The sequence below is a fragment of the Garra rufa genome, chromosome 13 (genome assembly GCF_049309525.1).
Source record: "Garra rufa chromosome 13, GarRuf1.0, whole genome shotgun sequence".
In the NCBI taxonomy this organism is placed as follows: Eukaryota; Metazoa; Chordata; class Actinopteri; order Cypriniformes; family Cyprinidae; genus Garra; species Garra rufa.
This window is the reverse complement of record NC_133373.1, coordinates 23,715,463-23,737,340: the sequence shown is the minus strand read 5'-3', so window position 1 is coordinate 23,737,340 and position 21,878 is coordinate 23,715,463. Positions and strand designations below refer to the sequence as shown.

The 21,878-nt window shown below is 36.6% G+C and overlaps 1 protein-coding gene across 1 annotated transcript in view; it reads left to right on the top strand.

Annotated features, from left to right (window-relative positions):
* The window catches only part of mthfd1l (methylenetetrahydrofolate dehydrogenase (NADP+ dependent) 1 like), a 62,846-nt gene extending 43,360 nt beyond the window's left edge, over positions 1–19,486 (top strand). Inside the window, exons 21-27 of the mRNA XM_073853063.1 lie at positions 4,189–4,328; positions 4,435–4,476; positions 5,249–5,349; positions 7,723–7,900; positions 8,379–8,486; positions 13,193–13,345; positions 18,288–19,486. Coding sequence (XP_073709164.1) covers positions 4,189–4,328; positions 4,435–4,476; positions 5,249–5,349; positions 7,723–7,900; positions 8,379–8,486; positions 13,193–13,345; positions 18,288–18,377 — 812 coding nt within the window. The 3' untranslated portion in view covers positions 18,378–19,486. The remainder of the gene's footprint in view (positions 1–4,188; positions 4,329–4,434; positions 4,477–5,248; positions 5,350–7,722; positions 7,901–8,378; positions 8,487–13,192; positions 13,346–18,287) is intronic.
* Positions 19,487–21,878: the final 2,392 nt, after the last annotated feature.

Below are 21,878 nucleotides of genomic sequence, written 5' to 3'. Positions count from 1 at the left end.
TTTATATCACAATTGTGACTTTTTCCTCAGAATTGTGAGTTTATATCTTACAGTTGTGACTTTTTATTCTCAGAATTGAGTTTATCTCTCACAATTGTGACTTTATTCCTCAGAATTTTGACTATATCTCAAAATTGTGACTTTTTTCCCTCAGAATTTTGACTTTATAACTCAATTTTGAGTTTATCACAATTGTGACTTTTCCTTAGAATTTTGAGTTTATATCTCACAATTGTGACTTTTTTTCCTCAGAATTGTGAGTTTATATCTTACAGTTGTGACTTTTTATTCTCAGAATTTTGAGTTTATCTATCACAATTGTGACTTTTTTCCTCAGAATTTTGACTTTATATCTCACAATTGTGACTTTTTTCCTCAGAATTTTGAGTTTATATCTCACAAATGTATCTTTTTTTTTTCCTCAGAATTTTTACTTTATAACTCAATTCTGAGTTTATATCACAATTGACTTTTTTTCCTCAGAATTGTGAGTTTATATCTCACAATTGTGACTTTTCCTTAGAATTTTGGGTTTATATCTCACAATTGTGACTTTTCCTCAGAATTTTGGGTTTATATCTCACAATTGTGACTTTTCCTCAGAATTTTGAGTTTATAACTCGCAATTGTGAGTTTATAACTCTCAAAAATTCAGATTTTCAAGATAACTCGGAAATGCAAGAAAGCTCGCTTTTGCTAGAAAAAAAGTCCAAATTGCGAATTTTTGACACAGTTTTGACAATTTTTCAGGCATTTGCGAGTTTTATATCCCATTATTCTGACTTTATAACTCGCAATTGTGATTTTATATCACGCAATTATAAGAAGAAATGTTAGAACTGAGAGATGTAAACTCGTAATGATGAGAAAAAAAATCTGAATTTTCTTTCTTTTTTTTTTAATGGTGGAGACGGGCTTCCATATATTATATATCTTCACAATTCACTCTCAAATTTGTACAGCCCTAAAAAACTTACTAGAGGCCCCTGTGGAGGACAGTAAAAAATGAATGGTTTGATTTAGTGTATTGCGAAAGAGAAGCAGCTCTGTCTTGTTCTTGAAGTCAAAGAAGTCCATATTAGACTTGGAGCATCAGCCTCAACAAACAGCAGGAATGCTGGGAGTTGTTGACTTTTGCGAAATATCAGTGAAGTAGGGGGACGTGTGTATGCGTTACCTGATGCCAAGGTATGTGTGGTATGTAGTGTTTTTGCTGTGGGTGAGAGGGAGGACGCTGCCTATCAGCTGATTATACACAACAGAGCCGCTTCACATGAAACCACTGCAGTACTCAGGAATAATAGAGCTGCATGGTAGTAACCTTTAGTCTACTCAAACCAAAATCACTGCGCCCAGGACTCAGACTGATGATGGTCTGATAACTCTGAATTCTCTGAAAGTCCCTGAAGGGCAATAACACACTCCCCGCCTCACATTCCCTTTGTAAATCTGTACCTGACTGGTGTGTGGGTGACACGAGGCCCGGTAATGTACACTGGTTTAGAGGGTGTTTCATATATGGGGTGGTTTGGTTTGTTAGGGCACCTGGTTGGTCCCAAGGTCATGAGCACTTTGGACAACTGGATAACTTTCTGATTTTGTAGGTTTTTTGGCCTGTTTCACAAAACACACACACACACTCACACACACACATTTTTGCATATGTGGTTTACGGGGACTCTCCATAGGTGTAATGGTTTTTATACTGTACAAACTGTATTTTCTATCGCCCTACCCCAACTCTACACCGAAACCTATCCCTCACAGGAAATTACTTGCAATTTTTTAATTTCAAAAAACACTTTTAAGTCTTTTGTTTAATGGGGACACAGGAAGTGTCCTCATATACCATGTTTGTTATAGTACCCATGTCATTATACATATTTGTTTCCTCAAACTATACCAGAACACACACACATGGTGTGCCTTCATATGTGTTTCATCTGTAACATAAAATAGAATGATTTCACAGTTACTAAAAAGAGTATTGTATAGTTGTCAGTGTTTTAGAGTATAAAATGGGCCATTCAGATTTATAAGATGAAATTTGCAGTTTAAGTGCTTTGTACCTTCCTTCATCCGTCTGTTTCTAAACCTACCTTCCTTCCTTGGCTTCTTAAATATTCATTTCTTTCTTCCTAAACATACCTACAGTTGAGGTCAAAAGTTTACATACACCTTGCAGAATCTGCAAAATGTTAATTATTTACCAAAATAAGACCTAAAATTTACAAAACGCATGCTATTTTTTGTTTAGTGCTGACCTAAATAAGATATTTCACATTCTTTGCTTTCTTTGTAGTCCTGTTATCCTTTCCCCTAACCTTCCATCCTTCCTTTCTTTTTTCCTGTATATTCAATCCTGTCTTCCCTTTTTCCCTACTTCCTTCCTTCCTAGACATTCCTTTCTGCCTGCCTTATTTCCTGCATTTCCTCCTTCAAGGCTTCCTTCTTTACTTCCTGAACATACCTTCCTGTGCATGCATATTTTCTTTCCTTCCTTCCTTCCTTTCCTTTCTTCCTTCCTTTCCTTTCTTGCTCTGTAGTCCTCCTTTCCTTTCTCTTAAACATCCCATCCTTCCTTTCCTCTTTCCTGTCTATTCAGTCCTGGCTTCCCTTTCTCCAGCCTGCCTTCCTTTCTTCCTTCCTAACATTCCTTGCCTACTGTATTTTATGTCTTTATTCCTTCATGGCTTCCTTCTTTCCTTCCTAAACAAACCTTTCTTCTTCATATATGTGAATATTTTCCTTCCTACCTACCTTTTTTTCTTTCTTAAACATTCTTTTCTTCTTTCTAAACATTTCTTTCTTTCTTCATTCCTTCCTTTCTAAACATTTTTTCCTGCCTTTTTTAATTATTAAACTTTCCTTCCTTCTAAACATTCCCTTGCCTCCTTTCCTCCTTCCTCCCCTAAACATACTTTCCTTCTTTCCTTTCTTCCAGCCTATATATTCCTTTCTTACTACTTTCTTTTTTCTTTGCAGTCCTGCCTTTCTTCCTTCCTGTCTTCCTTCCTTTTTTCCTTCCTTCCTGCTTTATTTCTTGCATTTCATGGTTCATGGCTTCTTTCTTTCCTTCCTAAACCTACTTTCCTTTTTCTTGTGTATACATAAATTCCTTCATACCTATCTACATTCCTTCCTTCTTTCCTGAACTTACCTACCTTGGTGCTACTTTCTGCTTTCTTTACTAATCATTCCTTCCTTCTGTCCTTAACATACTTTCTATCCTTTCTTGCTTCCTTCCTAAACTTAATCAGCCTCTTTTGTCTTCCAGAGCTGCAGCATTGTTTACACACTGGACATGTAGACCATCAGTATGAAAGGATGAGATTTCTTAAATTCTGTTTAAACACTTGTGAATCTTTCCATCTTATGGTAATTAAAGTAACCAACTCTAAGTGACCGAGACCTGATGCATGTGAGACCTGAACAAAAGACTTACCTTTAGGAGATTAACTCCATTCAAAACCGAATGCCAGACCACCATACACACTCTCACTCACACAGACATGCAGAGCCTCAGAAAACATGCCAGACCTCTCTGGTGGAAATAACAATATTACCCTTCCCGTTCCCTCCTGCTCCAAAAGCCTGGGAAGTAGCACAGGAAGCTTGCAGGGTTCTGGGAAAAATGGATACGTGGAAATACTCCACACATGCTTATTGTGCAATGGCACATACACATTAATACTGACTAGTTCAAACAAACAGTAGATGTCTAATACACTAAACAAACGAAACTTGTAAAATATAGTGAAAAATTGTTACAAATCTTAAAACTGTTTGCAATGATCATGTTTTGTACACCGCTGTCAGAACTTCATTGTGATGTTCTATTGATCACACTCATTCATGATGACAGTAACGCATATGGGGTGCTTAAATGCTCACTCTTGAATGGTTGTAATTGTATCCTAATCATGAATGAATGGCAATAACTCTCCCTGGAATGCAGGAACAATTAGATTACTGTGTAACTTTAGGTCGCGTTTATGCGTACGTGTGAGAAAGCATGTACGAGTGATGTGCTGTTATTCCGGCTTTGTGCAATAATAATAAGGTATTGATACAGAATGTTTGTTTACTTCAGTATCTTGCACAATAGAGCAGTTTTTATATCAAGACCCTACTTGCAAAAGCTCTCAACAATTTAATTGTTCAATTTCCTTCTCCTTCCCTGCTTAGTGACGGAGGCCGGCTTTGGTGCAGACATTGGCATGGAGAAGTTCTTCAACATTAAGTGTCGGACGTCTGGGCTGAGGCCTGATGTTGTGGTGCTGGTAGCCACAGTACGGGCTCTGAAGATGCACGGAGGTGGACCAAATGTAAGTGTGTGTGCTGCGCATTCACATATCCCTTTATATGCCTGACTGCGTTAAAATACATTTCATGTATTTACAACTTTCTGTATATACTGTATATTTTTTTAAGGTTACAGCTGGTGTACCATTGCCTAAAGAGTATCTCAATGAGGTAAGTAATGTTAATTTTCTAATCTTATGTCGAATTACCATATTTGTAGAGCTAATGATTTAGTGATTTCATTTTAGTTTTTTTTTTTTATATAACTTATGTACTATCCTACTCCAACAATAAGTGGCGATGTTGCTCCCCAAAGTCAGGATGAAAATAAAAAGGGGTGGAAGAAGGTTGGGGAGTAAATGAATGAGTGTCTGCCCCACCTCGCACGGGCTAAGGCCCAGAACACATCGTCTCCACCCCCCTCCAGCTCCCTTCTTCCTCCCTAATGTGGTTTGTGTTATTCAATTAACAGGGTAAATACAATCTGTGTTGTTGAAGCTAGGGACACAGAGGCGTAATGGGAGTTGTAGTCTAAGAAATACTGTACCTGCTTTTCATCAGTCTCTCTAAAGCAACCCCAGCTGAGAAAATAACTCAAGTGCTTAAGCTAATTGTGCGGTTCTCTAATGAGAAACAGAAAGCACCAAAGCATGTCTCCTGAGCTTTTGATCGCTATTCTCTGAGACTGGTTCTGCTCCATGAGCGACAATTGAGTTGGGGGAAAAAAAAGAGCAGGAAGTTTCCTCTGGAAAGCTCAGCTGGTGGGAGGATGACGTTCTCCAAGACAAACCAACTCATCCTTTTATGAAGACCCTGATATTAGCCTTTCAGATCTAACATTTTATTAGATTTCATTGCTTTCCATTTTTTGTTTAGTTAATTTCTCTAAAATGTTGTTTTCTTTTTAATTAATTAATTGTCCATGTTTACTTCTTTCTATCAGAATTTGCAGCTGGTTGCAAACGGCTGCAGTAACCTGAAGAAGCAGATTCAGATCACTCGTCTCTTTGGAGTTCCTGTGGTTGTTGCTCTGAACGCCTTCAAGTAAGGCCCTGTTTACACTAGTGCATTTTCGTTTTAAAATGAAAACAATCCTCGTCTACACTGGCGTTTTCACTGCGTTTCAGAAACGATCTCAGTCTACACCGGTGGTTTTCACACTTTTTTTAAGAGCGACCCTATTTTCTTCTTTTTAAATTGAGGCGACCCATATATATACGGTGTGTATATATACGGTGTGTATATATGTATGTATGTATGTATGTATATATGTATATGTATGTGTATATATATATATATATATATATATTATCAAACCAGTCATTGCGATTTCGAGAGAATCCCCCATTTATATGCGGTTGTCACTCCTGAAACTTGCAGCAAGTAAGTTTCCACATTGGTCCTCTTAGCAACATGAAAAACTAAACTTTTATTCAAATTCAAAATGCACTATAAACAGCAAAGAAAGCGCACTAAGTGTGCTCCCTTAACCACTGAAAGGCTTACACTCATTTTAGTTTATCGCAATCTCAGAAAATTCTGCTATAATCAATGAATCTCTCTCTACACCACACAATTCATCTCTTATTTACATTGCGTCTAAACTCGTTTGAACTGTGAGTTGATTCTGACTAACTGGAACGGCTGGATTGGCCATTGTGTTCCAGAAATCAACAGATATTGGATACAATGCTCAACACTACTAAAACAGAGCACAAACACAAATGCACATTGGATTCTGCCGTGACTTGACTGCCTCTTTCGTTTTGTTGTTTGTTGTTCTTTAGTTAATTAGTTTGCCGGTTCCCAAATCCTTCTTCCAAGTCCAAATCCACTGTTATTCCTTGGGGTGTAGAAATACTATATTTTCTTTTTCTTTACTTTGCAGTTTAACGGTTACTTTTCTTAAAGGCATAGTTCACCCAAAAATGAAAATTTGATGTTTATCTGCTTACCCCCAGGGCATCCAAAATGTAGGTGACTTTGTTTCTTCAGGAGAACACAAACAAAGATTTTTAATTCAAACCGGTGGAGTCTGTCAGCCAAATAATGGCAGTGGATGAGCACAGACATGCACATACAAATCCAAATTATACCCTGCGGCTTGTGACGATACATTGATGTCCTAAGACACGAAGCGATTGTTTTTTGTGAGAAACTGAACAGTATTTATATAATTTTTTACCTTTGATACACGGCAATGTCAATCTGTCCTGAGCACAAGCTCATCATCCTGCACGTTACATGTGTACACGTTCTGGCGTAGTATACGCAAATGAGATCTGTCTCATGTTAACGACACTCATTGTTTACACAGAGCACAGAGATTGTGGGTATAGCGGCTATTCAAAATGATAATTACTTGCGCTTTTCCTGATTGTTCAAACCGATTTAATGCTAAAAGATTACGTTTGCTTGCGCAAACTCATCCGGGACTTTTCACTGATTTTCCCCTTACGGCGCTTGCGTATACTACGCCAGAGCGTGTACACATGTAACGAGCCGGATGATGAGTTTGTGCTCGGCACAGTTGGACTTGGCTGTGTATCAAAGGTAAAAAATTATATAAATACTGTTCAGTTTCTCACAAAAAACGATCGTCTCGTGTCTTAGGACATCAAAGTATCGTCACGAGCCGCAGGGTGTAATTTGGATTTGTCTGTGCATGTTTTGTTTTTTTTACTTTTAAAGGTTTGGTGCCCATCCACTGCCATTATTTGACTGACGGACTGCACTGGTTTGAGTTAAAAAATCTTTGTTTGTGTTCTCCTGAAGAAACAAAGTCACCTGCATCTTGGATGCCCTGGGGGTAAGCAGATAAACATCAAATTTTCATTTTTGGGTGAACTATCCCTTTAAATGAGCCTCTAAAATGAGATGCAACAAATGAGCATGATTTTTTTGGATTACACAGTCATCAAGGATACGCAAAATGAATGTGGGCAAACACGTCATCATTTTCTAAAATCTCTGTTTTGGTCCGTTTACCAGAGTTTACAAACGAAAACGGGGTCTGCAGCGTTTTCGAAAGTCTGTTTTCGAGGGTCGTAGTGTAAACCGCAGGCATAACTAGCAAAATGTATGTTTTAAAATGGAAACTCTGTAGTGTAAACGTAGCCTAAGAATAAAATCTAAAGAAACTCATACTCAGCATCCATTTTCTTCCCAAAACATGTTTGAAAATTATGGTTCATTAAACCATTTGAAAAGAGCCATGGTTGACACAAACCAGATTACCAAGCAGTAAAAAGTGTCTGGTGAAAAACAGCCACAGATGGTCTACAAATTGAGCTTATTTGCACTTAAGTGTGTGTGTTTCCACTTTTAAATAATAACTTTATTTAGCTAAAGTGTTCTTTGCCCTGTGCCGTTTCGATTTGCCCTGTCGGAGCCAATGACTCTTCTCTTTCTGTGAAGGACCGACACTCAAGCTGAGATCGACCTGGTGTGTCGCATCGCAGAGGCTTCTGGGGCCTCAGCTGCTGTGCAGTGTCATCATTGGTCCAGAGGTGGGCGGGGCTCTGTGGAGCTGGCACATGCTGTGAAGGAAGCTGCATCTCAGATGAACAATTTCCAGTTCCTGTACAATCTGCAGGTGAGGCTAGACACAATTATTTGTGAAAAAAATACTATAAACATTAATAAACTCCCCAGAATCCCCTCCAAGATGGAGCAAATTGATTCTGATGGATGGTTTAAACATGATCGTATCTTGTACGATGAACTAAGTGTGTATATGTCAGGTTGAGGTGGGGGACTGTAAGGCCATCAGCTGGTTTGCGTTAACCTTAGTGAGCTTTAGAGGTTGTGACTTTGATTAAGTGATGCTATGAAAGGCGCGGTAATCTCCGCTCTTGGCTCCGGCTGGCCTCTATTATCCTATTAGAGGTCTGCACACTTGCTATCCCAACCATCTACGCAAAGAACTGGATGGAGGGATTTTATGACCACCAGATAGGCAGAAGCTACATTTTTGAGCTGGAAAAAAGTTACAATACGTATGTTTTCTGTACATCTTTTACTCTCTTGATCTGTTATTATTGTGTAATTATTGTGCCATGTTTTTTTAACAGGATTCTATTGTGGAGAAAATTCGGACTATTGCACAGAAGGTTTATGGTGCTGATGACATTGAGCTTTCACCTGAGGCTCAGGCTAAAATAGACTACTACAGTCAACAGGTGAGAGGGGGCTGTACATTGCCACTGAACATAACAAATCCATATACCATTTTGATATTTGTGAACCTGAAACACAAAACCAATCTTAAGTAGCAGGGGTATATTTGTAGCAATAGCCAAAAATGCATTGTATGGGTCAAAATTATAAATTTTTCTTTTATTCCAAAAATCATTAGGATATTAAGTAAAGATCCTGTTCCATGAAGATATTTTGTAAATTTTCTATTGTAAATATATCAAAACGTATTTTTAATTAGTAATATGCATTGCTTAGAACTAGGGATGCAACGTTTAACCGATTTCACTATTAACCGTGCTTTAATTCGTCACGGTTAATTAATCATAAAGGCTTCTCAACGCCGCGTTTCTGTTGCACGGAACGAAACTGCTGCAACTAAACAAAGTTTTGGCAACTGTGCGCTAGTTTAAAGTTCCGAGTTTATAAGAGACCGGAGTTTCCTCCGAAGAAGCGCCTGAAGTCGACAGTTTGGGATTATTTTGGCTACACAAAGAATGACCAGGGCGTTATTGAAGATCACAGACATATGTTACGAATCCTTTCATAAATAAAGTGTAGAGAGAGTGTAAATAAGAGACTGATTGTGCAGTATAGACAGCGTCGTTGATTATAATAGAGCTTTGTGATATCGCAAACTAAGATGAGTGACAGATTTTAATAATTTTAAGGGAGTTTGTAAATGAGATATTGATTTAATACAGCAGTTAAATAAACAAAAAGTTACTATTAAGTGACTTACATTGTCTGACTATAACACTATTGCCTGATTTTGCTCTATTTCGTCATCAAAATTAGTCTGAAACAAGTCACAACTGACTTGACAAAAACACAGCGGTGTTTTGTTTATTAAGGAACGTTCGTTTTTAAACGAATCTAGTGAAATGATTCAATTTCCCATTCATAAATAGAGTCACTCGCTTTATTCCTGAATGAACCATGCGTTCGAACGAATCAAATTAATGATATGATTCAGTAATTAAATCAGTGTCTTGCCGCCACCTGCTGGCAGATCTTTAAATCTTTAATATTTCTGTAATAAAAAAATTAGATTTAAAACATTCATCTCAACATGAATTTAGGAATTTGATTGCACTCTGAGCCTCATTAAACATATGAAAAGATAAAAACAAAGGTTAAATTCCCCTGTAAATCACTTTAAGGAGTCAAATATCACCTCGTAATGGGAAGGCACATTTTTTATCAGATTTTTGGATTATTGTTTAGAATGTGCCCCAAATTTTTTAGTGTGCTCCTAAATTTAAGTTAACAGCACAAGTGCTCCTCACAAGAAAAGTAAGCGTAGAGCCCTGAATACGTTGGTAGAGAATTAAATATTAATGAATCAACACTGTAGCGGTGAGAGTTGTGCACAGCTTTCAGTGCAACATAAACAAACGACTTGTTAGACGAATTATAATAAATTATTAAAATGATTATGTATGGATGAAAGCTGATGAAACCAGCAGTTAATTTAAGTTAATTTTAGTGTTTTATATTGATAATGATAACATTAATATTATTATAAATTCTAGAAATATACTTGTTAATGTAATTAAATACTGAAAATTATCTTATATCATTATTGCAACTCCAGTCAAAGTTCATCTACTTCATCAACTACATTTGTTCTCTTTAATAGGGAAATACTTAGCTAATATGTAGCTAAGATTTAATTTAGACAAATACTATTTTTTTTTCATTTATTCTTATTTTTTATATATTTATTTATTCATTATTCTGTTATTTATTTTCAGTGTAAAATTGTTACTGGACTGGAAATGGACTATTGTTTGTTTTTTATAATTATTTTGTGCTGTATTTGGTTACTGAGCAGCAACAAATAACACTTTAAAATATAAGGAGTTTTCGTGTGATTTTTCTTAATTAATAGTGTTTTGAAATTAATGAATGAATAATAATCGTGATAACCGTGAAACCGTGATTTTTCCTCAGACTATAATCGTACAACCAAAATCTATAATCGTTGCATCCCTACTTAGAACTTCATTTGGACATCTTTATAGACGATTTTCTCAGTATTTATTTATTTTTATTTTTTTTGCACACTCAGATTACAGATTTCAAATATTTGTTTCTCAGCCAAATATGTCCTATCCTAACAAACCCTACATCAATGGAAAGCTTATTTATTCAGCTTCCACATTATGTGAAAATCTCAAAAAAAAAAAAAAAATGCCTTTATGACTGGTTTTATGGTCACATTTGAGCTTTTTAGGGGTTCAAGTGGTAAAACCCTATTGTAATTGTTAGAATAGTCAAGGATCAGCATTCTTCACCTAGAAGTGATCAGGCAGCCCAAACCATAAGTCGTAGAGACTTGAAACTTGGAGGAATGATAGTACTCACACCGTCTACAATGTCACCAAGGCTCACCCCAATCGGCCTGACTGTGGCGCTACAGCGATCAGAAGTACGAAATTGCTTATAACTCCTAAGCCAGTAGTCACAGGCTCAAGTCTCTTCTATTATTAAAATTCTTGGCTCACAACGGACAAACCGGATTCAAATGTCATCCTGGTGAAATTTGTGGGTATTTTGGATCCAAACCAGTGCAAAAAGATTCTTTGAAGAGTTGAACTATTGACTTACCATTGTGATGGGATGCCAAAACGTTTGTAATGGGTGGAGCTGCTTGTACTTAAATGCCTATAATGCTTGAACGAAAAGATATATTTTTTTGGTCACAGTGAAAAAATGTGAAGTTTTGCCACTTGGTGGCGCTATAACAAGGAAAAAACAACATTAGTCCAATCTACTTGAAAATGTCTATGAGGACATTTGTGTATCTCAAAAAACATGGCCACCATCGGCCTATGAATTTTGAGCACCTATTAGACAAGGTTAATAGAGGCAGATTGGAACGAAACTCTGTGGTTTGATGGCGATATGATAGATCACATATGATAGATCTCCTCTTTTTGAACAACTTTGCCTCAAGAACCACTAGTTAATTATTCAAGGTTATTTGAAAAACTTACTTTTGCTAACTAGTTCTCAGTTTTTCGCTCAATCTCTACAAGACCACTGCAGTTCAGTTCAGAAGACTCTCTAGTTCAATCATTATTAATAAAGTGTTGCCAAATATACCCAAAAGCCTATAATTCTTAAATGAAAACTTGGAACTTCAGAAAATTCGGTAAGCACATGCGATATGATTCTAAAGAAGCACTTTTATAGACATTAGACTATATGTGGCGCTGTAAAAAATCTATGATAAATGACCTGGAATTGCCAAAAATGCTCTATTTGGTTATTGGATATTTTGATAACAAAGAAAAGTTGCACTCTGTGCGCTCCTGGCACCATCTGCGCTCCACCGCAACACAACTCGGAATACAATTTCAGTCAATTTCAAGTAATTTTCAGTCAAAGGGCAACAAGAGAAGCGATGTAGGACTTTGCTGCTTTTCTAGTGATAAGAAGAGAATAAAAGAATGGGAAGATGCTTATGGATGAATAATACTTCATAAAGACCTGCATCTTTGTTCTCTCTATATCAGCCCTGATCACTTTGAGACTTTTAGTAGACCACAGCTACTGAAAGAGCTTACAAACGATAGCAGCCACTGAAGGAGTTTCTTAGCATGAATTTCACTCGATATCCGGGTGTATTTAGACTCTTTGTGGGGAAAATCGATGGTACAGTATTTGGTTTAAACCTACGCTTATATCCATTGCCACCTGTAAGCTCTTTAAGTAGCTGTGGTCATTGTATCAGTATTTTATTTTCCGATTGCATTCAAAAAAGCATTGCTCAGTGCCAGTAGCTCAAGTAATGAGCTACCCATAGACCAAAATATGTATAAAATGATGGATTTTTAAAATATCATAAATCTTTTATAGGTTTTCTACAGCATATTTTAGTAAGAGACGTCATTTACGTTATGTTAAGCCATACAAGTCCTAATACTCAGTTCTCTTTAAGGAATTCAAGCGAATACGAAAACCCTAGCCTAAATCAATGACCAAAAAGACCATTTTTGGCAATTTCAGGTAATTTACCATAGAAATTTGTGGTTTTTTAACCTTTATGGCCGTTATAATGCCACCTATAGCCCATAATATGTAAATAGCGATTTGAATTTTTTAAATAACGTAAATCTTTCATGGGTTTTCTACAACATATTTTAGTAGTAGACATCATTTAAGTTATATTAAGCTATACAAGTCTTAATACCAGGGGTTCCTTTTAAAGCGCTTGAACCCCAGTAATCCCTGCTTGCTGTATTTTTTTATTTAAATCTTAAAGGTTACCAATATTTTTAATTTTCTATATTCATCTATTTTTTTCATTTATATGCACCAATATAACAAAAACATAGTTAAAAAATGCAGTATTCATCTTTACATTCATTGAAACCAGTATGTTGAACAGATTCATGGAAATCTGCCAACTCTAATGACATTTACAGTGTTTAATGTTTGCATTTGTTCACTTTTTTTTTAATTTTACATGTTCTGATGTTTGATGATGGTTGAAAATGTGTTTCATGAGCTACGTGCTCAGTGATATTAAATGGTTATATAATCTTGGCCCAGCGGGTTTGAATTACATTCAGTGAAGCAGTGCATCTCACAACATAACGGCTAACGGATGTCAAGAGGCCAGAGCCAACGATGTTCATGTCTCTTGTGGATATTAACTGTGTCTGTAAATCTCTCACAGGGTTTTGGTGCTCTTCCCATCTGCATGGCCAAGACCCACCTGTCTCTCTCTCATATGCCTGAGAAAAAAGGTGTTCCCACCGGTTTTATCCTGCCGATCAGAGACGTCCGCGCCAGCATCGGGGCAGGGTTTATCTACCCTTTAGTTGGAACTGTAAGTGATTATCCTCAAAATCTGATGGAAGCACATCTTATTTCCCTTCTATGTACATGTCTGCACTTTCCTACCAGATGCGTTTGATGGCTTTCACTTATTTGATGCCATCCACTGCCTTTTCACATTACTTTCTTTTATTACTTCCTTTGCCTGGTAAGTGAATGTTTCGGTTACTAATAGGATCCAGGATTACGGTTGAACCTATGATCTATGACCTTGTTAGGTCTTTCAAAAACAGCACTCATGCCAAATTCCTCTGCCTTCATGTTTTTGCTCTATAAAAGCCAATATTGCCTGGCCTAAGGCAGATATATCTCTCTGTCTGAATTCCTGACAGTGTTTGGTCAAGGCAGTTTTCATTTAATGAGAAGTCTATTGGATTCTCAGTTTGGATTCATGTGAGGCAGTTTGATTAAGCTCTGTGAAAACAGCCCTTAGAGCATGTGTGGGTTTTTCCGAACGAAAGGAGGTCAACTTTTGAATGACCCATGCTTTATGTATGAGAGCATATTTGTGGTTTTCATTAAGATACTCCGTCCCTGGATTTTTCTCAATGTTTTCTCTACTTACTTCCTAAACCCAGCTGGTTCACCTTAGGAATCACCATTCCAATCAGACTTCCAACATAGGGGATGTATGAAGCAATACTGTTTATTCTCCTATTTTGTTTGCCATTTTAAAACTCGAGGTTAAAAACATTTATAAACACGCATGGAAATGAATGTCAAAATGTAAAATCTGTTTGACAGGTTAAAAGTGATTATTTTGATTTGATTGTATTGTGTGGCGCTGTCAATATATTGTTTTGTTTGAACATCCTGACCAACTGGATTTTGCGTCACATTTGAGTGCCCCAGTTTGATTAAGCCAGCGTTTTTGTATCTTTTTGTCGTTTTGTGTTTTTTGGCTGGGTGAGGCTTAGGGAAGGAAGCTCATTTCCGGGTTGAGAGTGAGGTCCTGGCTGCATTGTGGGGTCAGGGTTGGGGTGAGGTGTCCGTTGTGCGGCATGCTGGGAGATGGGTGACTGTGACCCAGCCCCTCCGGTCTGACCACCGCTCTGTCCTCTTTCATCTCCATGGGCTTGCTGCGGGACACACGGCCAGCGCTCATGACCTCCCACCTTCAACCCGTCTCAGAATTTACTGCCAATGCTTTGAACTTCACTGTAATCTGCTGTTCTGTTTTTCTTTATTTTTTCTAATTTCTTTCCTCAAGTCTACTCTTATTTAGTTTTTCGCTTGCATGATTGGAATACAGTCAGATGTTAATGAGTCAGTGCTTAAATCTTAAAGGAATAGTTCACCCAAAAATTACAATTATGTCATTAATTATGACGTTTTAAACTCATAATACCTTTGTCCATCTTTGGAACTCAAATTAAGATATTTTTGAAGCATTCTGACTCTGTATAGACAGCAACACAACTACCATGTTCAGATCCAGAAAGGTATTAAGGACATCATTAAAATAGTCCATTTGACATTAATGGTTCAATCGTAATGATATGAAGCTATGACAATATATTTTGTGCGTTAAGACAACAAAAAAAATCAACAATTATTCAACAATCTTCTTCCATGTCAGTCTTCGAAACACATTCAAGAGAATATTGAATTCTAAATAACTTTTCTATTTTTAATATATTTTCAAATGTAATTTATATGAATTTCTTTTTAGCAAACATTACTCCATATGTGTTTAAAACATTAGTGTTTTTAGTCCATTTTTACAGATATTATAAAAAAAAATTGCATTCGTTTATGAACACGTTTCCTCTTTCAGTCAGTCATAGTCAACTTACATTTTAAATGGCATGTTATCATTATACAGTATACAAGTCATATCTATTCCAGTCATTTCTGTACAGTACTGTGTGGCTCAGTCTACAAGACAGGTGTGTGTTTTTCTGTCTGTAACTTTCAATACTAGGCCCTGAGGGGCCAAAGCAGGCATGGGGGGTTACAGGAGGAAGTAACTGATGTCATGCACCAGATATGTGAGGGAGGGGTCAGCCAAAGAACAATGGGACTCAACGGATCTTAGCTTCCATTCAGCTCAGGAAATTTATTGCCCAAATCCGTGTCTGCTGAAAGCCGCACAATGAATTCCTGATGATACTGCTGGAAGGCTTATGGTGTTTTGGCAACCTGACCACCACACTGACATGAACACATGTCAATAGTGGACTGGTGCAAAGAGCATGTTCAGTAGAAAGTATAAACAGACACAATGGGCTGCGGTAAGGAAAACATGGCCCAGTGTTCAAATGAATTAAGTTGCCATTTGTTCTTAAACAGTGACTACAGAATGAAGTATTGTGTATGGAAATCATTGTGGGAATTTCTTGGCTTAATTTAGAAAAACAATTAGATTTGCAGTTTATTTGCGTGACAGTGCTCGTATGACGGCACAAAGTGAACTCTTTAACCTAAAGGAAAAAACAAACCGCTGCAGTGCAGATTTGTATCTTGGTCAATAACTGAGTTCCTTGTGTTTTTGGCAGAGAAGACATCTCAACAACACCCCAGGCAAGCAGATGACCTTTTAAGTGAATTTGCTGAGACGGTGTTGCATCGGGTTTACTCTTTTTAGGGGTCAAGCATCATAGGTTCATGTATTGTTGTCATCATCTTCTGAATTCTTCTTCTGAATTTGTCGTCTTCTGATGAAGAAGAAAGCTTGTAAAATCTGTTTCAGAGCTTCAATCTGACCAATCTGGGTTCAGTCTCTTATGCTTTTAACAACAGTTTGGCATATTGCATTGCAACCACAATGTAATTTCCACCCTGTGCCATAAAGTTACTTAAGCAAATTGGAAGAAAGTGATATTTATTGGTAAGAAATTTGTACAGTTGCTGAATATACCCAACATTCAAATCATTTGGAATTACCCCAAGATTTACTGACCCTCAAGCCATTCTAGGTGTATATGACTTTCTTCTTTTAGACGGATACTATCGGAGTAATATATAAAAATGTCTTGGCTCTTCCCAGCTTTAAAATGGCAGTGAATGGGTGTTAATATTCAATAGTCCAATACAGTGCATCCATCCATCATAAAAAGTGCTCCACACGACTCTAGAGGGTTAATAAAGGTCTCCTGAAGCGAACTGATGCATGCGGACTACGTAGGATGTACGCACAGCGTAAGCTCCGGAGAGAAGTGACGAACGCGGAAGGTCAGAGGAGAGAGCAATTAAAATTACATTCAATCAAAAGTACAAAACAAGGATTTGTAAAAAAAAAAAAAAAAAAAAAAGATTAGAGGATTTCAATATGTCTAAAAGAACACTGGTTTTTCTTTGCTAAACAAAGTAAACTTTGCTTTCTTTGCGCCTGTGACCAAAACTTGGTTCTCACAAGATCCGCTGGAACAGCAGTCTCTCATGAGCAGTTAGCTGAAGCTAGAGTATACGGTTTATGAAGTTTTAAATATGGATATTTTTCTTTAAAAAAAACAACAACTCATAGATTCGCTTCAGGAGGCTGTGTGGAGTGCTTTTTATGATGGATGGATGCACTTTTTTTGGACTTCAAAATCTCAACAGCCATTCACTGCCATTATAAAGCTTGGAAGAGGCAGGACATTTTTTAATATAACTCCAATTGTATTCGTCTTAAAGAAAGTTGTTTACACCTAGGATGGCTTGAGGGTGAGTAAATCATGGGGTAATTTTCGTTTTTTTTTTTTGTTTTTTTGGGGGGTAAACCGTCCCTTTAAATCCCAAACCTGGTTTTAGATTCTTTGAATCATATGATATTCAAAGTTGGTTAATCCAGTCTGTGGAGATTTACCCTTTAAAAGTAGTCAGATTTTGCTCGAATTTGTCAGCTGGTTCACATTATCTTTCTACAAGGAAGTTAATTTATTCTAATAAGCCATTAAATAGCTCCTGGGCTGTCATGCATGAGAGGAATCTTTCTTTAAAATATTTAAAGCTCTGCTTGCTGTGATGAGGTTTTGTTCTAAGAAAAGATGGGGAAAGGAAGTCTCAATAAAGGCTTGGGATGAATGATGTCTTTCTGCAGTTAGTGCATGTGATCACAGAAAACAAATGTTAGCCAATCATGAAAAATCTGAGCTGAAGTATTTCAGATTGATAGCGTCCATGGCATTTATTAAGTGTAGCTGGATCTTTATATCTGAGACCCTCTGTGAAAATTAGTTTTTGTTCTCTAGATAGTTTTCAAATGGCTGGATAAATGAGGTACTGTTTCCTATTTCTGTTTTTTTTTTTTTTTTTTTTTTTTTTAATGATAATTCAATTAAGATAATTCATTTCTTTTTCCTGGCTCTCACATGTGTGCCAGTCACTTGATTTTAATCTGTGGAATTAAGGTTCGTCATTTTTCTTTTATATAATCAATGTGTTTGACTACTTGCAATAGATTTTGTTGTTAGGGAATTAAAATGATGACCTTTAAGTTTTGACAGTTTAATTTGAAATCTGCATGCTTTGTAAATCTGAGTGGATGTTGATTGCTTATACACTGATCTGTTAACATTTACAAAATCAGTTTAATTCGTGTTCTAAAACATTAAAGTGCATAGGTATCTTCAATAGTAATAGACACAACAGTTTCAAAATGATGGTAAAATTGGGGGCAACTAAGGACTACGATTGTCTCATTAAAAAAAATGCATTCATTAGGTGATAAAGTCTGGTTTTAGTGGCTCCAGAATTAGCTTCAGTTTTAATATATGAAACCAGCTCTTCTTTATAACTGAATTTATGATCTTAAAGCTAAGTGAATCTAAAGTTCATAGACTAATTTAAACACTCATTTATCAATGAACACAAACTATGTATCAGTTATAGTCCTTTAAGTTCCTAAACATAATTCAACAAATGTCAAGACTTGAATACTGTGCGAATACTATGATATATATTTTGTGTGCACGTAAAATGTTAAATGCTAAATTGTATGTTTCTTTCAGATGAGCACCATGCCAGGCTTGCCTACGCGACCGTGTTTCTACGACATTGACCTTGATCCTGTGACAGAGGAGATAAAAGGACTCTTCTGAGGACATTCACTCATCTGCAGTCTCATACATGCTTTTGTCAAGTAAGAACACAATTAAGAGTGTCAGAACAATGACTTTTTGTTTTTGATGCACAACAACAAAAATCAGATTTGATTGAATGTGCCTAAAACTTTCTCCTCTTTCTTGCTTTCCTCCATTCTCAGGTGTTCCTCAGTGTCTGTGTAGGCCCCATTCATTTGCCACAAATTACAGCTCATCCACTGCCTTCTAGCAATGAGCCTACTGAGTGTTAGATCAACAAACATTTCTTCTCATTTGATTTGCACAGTCGTTTTTTAAACCAAAGTTCAGTTTAAAATCTTAGATACGTTTATGAATTTTGTATTTATCAGTAACTTCATGTTATCCCCAAAATGTTTTGTTTTTAGTTGTTGGTTTGGAGACTTGGAGTTTGGAGTTTTAGGGTTTACATTTTGTTTTTCTTTCCATAAACATTTCTGTTTACATTGTGTTTTAGTGTTTACAATTTAATGACGCACAAGCTTTTAAGCCATTAATGCTTTAATATTTCTGTTTTAAATGTTTCAGATTTGCTTTGGAATAAGGTAACCATATTCATGCAAACTCTGTTTATTTTCTTTTTATTTAGATACTGCTAGTATCCTCCTCTTGTAGCATTAAATCATATGTAACAGTTTCAGCCAAATATGCCATTAATCCTAAGTCTGAGGTGCTTTTATTTACACTACACAAAACAAAATTACAAGTGGTGTTAGTGGTTTGACACCTGTTCTCTCTCTCTCTCTCTCTCTCTCTCTCTCTGTCTGTCTGCTACAAATGAAATAAATGTACAAGTGTTGCATCAATCTCACTACCTGTGTATGCACATTTTCAGCATGCATGTGGTACATGTGTACATGCCAGAAAGTCTTGTTTTAGACATTCCACTGTTATCTGTTATTCTGAGCCTTAAACTACAGTGTGCTACGTGAGCAAAGAAGAATTCCATTGACTGTTGCAATAGGTATTTATGCTTGCGAACCTGTATTTTTCCAGTGATGATAGATGCTAAAAGGCAGTCAGAGAACAAGATGACTGGCCAGACAAAAATAAAACTACAAAAATAAAATTGTATTTCAGTGTACGTACTCAATGTTGAATTGGACAGTGAACATTTTCATTCATTCATTTTATTTTGTTAAAGTGCCACTTTTACCGAACACTTAATAATTGTGTGCAAATGAGTGTATGAGAGAATGCATTAATAATGTGTGCACATGTACAGTTGATAAGAGGCATCATACAAAACGCATGTTTTGTTTTTTAGTACTGACCTGACTAAGATATTTAACATAAAATATGTTTACATATAGCCCACAAGAGAAAATAATAGTTGAATTTATAAAAAATGATCCTGTTCAAAAGTTGGCATACACTTGATTCTTAATACTGTGTTTTTACCTGAATGATCCACAGCTTTGTTTTTGTTTATTGATAGTTGTTCATGAGTCCCTTGTTTGTCTTGAACATTTAAACTGCCCGCTGTTCTCCAGAAAAATCCTTCAGGTCCCACAAATTCTGTGGTTTTTCAGTATTTTTGTGTAACCATTTCTAACAATGACTATGATTTTGAGATCCATCTTTTCACACTGAGGACAACTGAGGGACTCAGGGACTCAACTATTCCACAAGGTTCAAATGCTTACTGATGCAACAGAAGGAAAAACGATGCATTAAGAGCCAGGGGGTGAAAACTTTTGAATTTAAAGATCAGGGTAAATTTAACTTAATTTGTCTTCTGGGGAACATGTTAGTATCTTCTGTAGCTCCTGAAGGGCAGTACTAAATTAAAAGTTCAAAAGTTTACACCCCTGGCTTTTAATGCATTGTTTTTCCTTCTGGAACATCAGTGAGTGTTTGAACCTTCTGTAATAGTTGCATATGAGTCCCTCAGTGTGAAATGATGGACCTTCATACAGTCGTTGTTGGAAAGCGTTCAAATACACAAAAATGCTGAAAAACCGAAGAATTTGTGGGACCTGAAGGATTTTTCTAAAGAACAGCGGGCAGTTTAACTGTTCAGGACAAACAAGGAACTCATGAACAACTATCACTACACAAAAAAACAGCTGTGGATCATCCAGGTACATGTATAACACATTATTAAGAATCAAATGTATGTAAACTTATGAACGGGGTCATTTTTTTTTTTTTTATAAATTCCGCTGTTATTTTCTCTTGTGGATTATATGTAAACATCTTTTATGTAAAATATAATTAACATTTTGTAGATTCTGCAAGGTGTATGTAAATTATTGATTTGTATGAGTGAGTTAATGAATCACTAATCCATATTGTGAACCCAGTGAACTGTGGGCCCACAAAGATGAAATTCCTCTAGATTAGATTTCTTGGTCTTTTATTAGGATAAAGGGCTGCGATGTATCAGACAGTAGCAAACGACTGGCCCCCACAGGGTCTTTCCATTCTTGTGCCTCTACAGGACGCAGTCCAATCAGAGACACCCCGTGAGGATGGCAGTACTCATTCATACCCCTTTCAAAGAGAGGCCTGTTGCCCTGTCATTGAAGACGACCGTAATTAGCTGACCAGCTCAGCTTGACATTTACTCAAATACTCACCCACACAAAAACTTGTAGTCTCTTGTATTTCTAATCTCATGCCTTGTGAAGTTTTTTGAGGGGGTGGGGGTACCCAAAATGAATGGCCAGTAGTCTGGTGGTATTGTTCCCTTTATCCATAAATAGACGGGGGAACGTAATTATTTTATTATTAGGTGCATAGGTTTCTGTTGCTGCTATAGTGAATGCTGCCTTTTTGACCTTTTGTAGGGGTTTTATAGAGGTCACCATGTCAGGTGCACTTATGAAGCTATTACTGCTTATTTAATGCATTTCACCCAATACACTACAGTTCAAAAGTTTAGGGTTGGTAAGATGTTGTAATGTTTTAGAATGTTTCTTATACTTACCAATGCTGCATTTAATGGGGACCTCATCTATCAGCCATATTGGCGGCACTGAATGTAAGCAATGCCACTGAACTGAACGAAGCTCACATATTTTCCTGATTTTTGCTGTGAAAATGGTCAAGTATTGTCATGTTTTGGGCTGTACTAATTGATGGGAACGGGAAAAACATTTGAAGTACTATAGACTGCCAAACGTTATAACAAATCAAGGAAAGGAGTGCAAAAAACTGTCTGAGGAACAAAAAGCGTTTGTTGTTGGCCAAACTCAACTGGATTTCCAGGACAAGAAACTTAACATTTGTGTTTGTTCTTATTTCCTGTCAGGTAGGTGAAATATTAGGCTAATATCTTAATTAATACTGCTCATATGTGTCTTTACCACCTATTAACTTCAGTTTGTCAAAATATTGTGCCCTTCCTGCTTTTCTATGATTTAGCAGCTCCTATCTGTTTTTGTTTAGACAGCATAAATTAGCAGAACAACGTATTCAGTAGTACATTAACAGTGCAATCCATGCTGCTGTTGTTTACATCTGAGTATTGCCAAT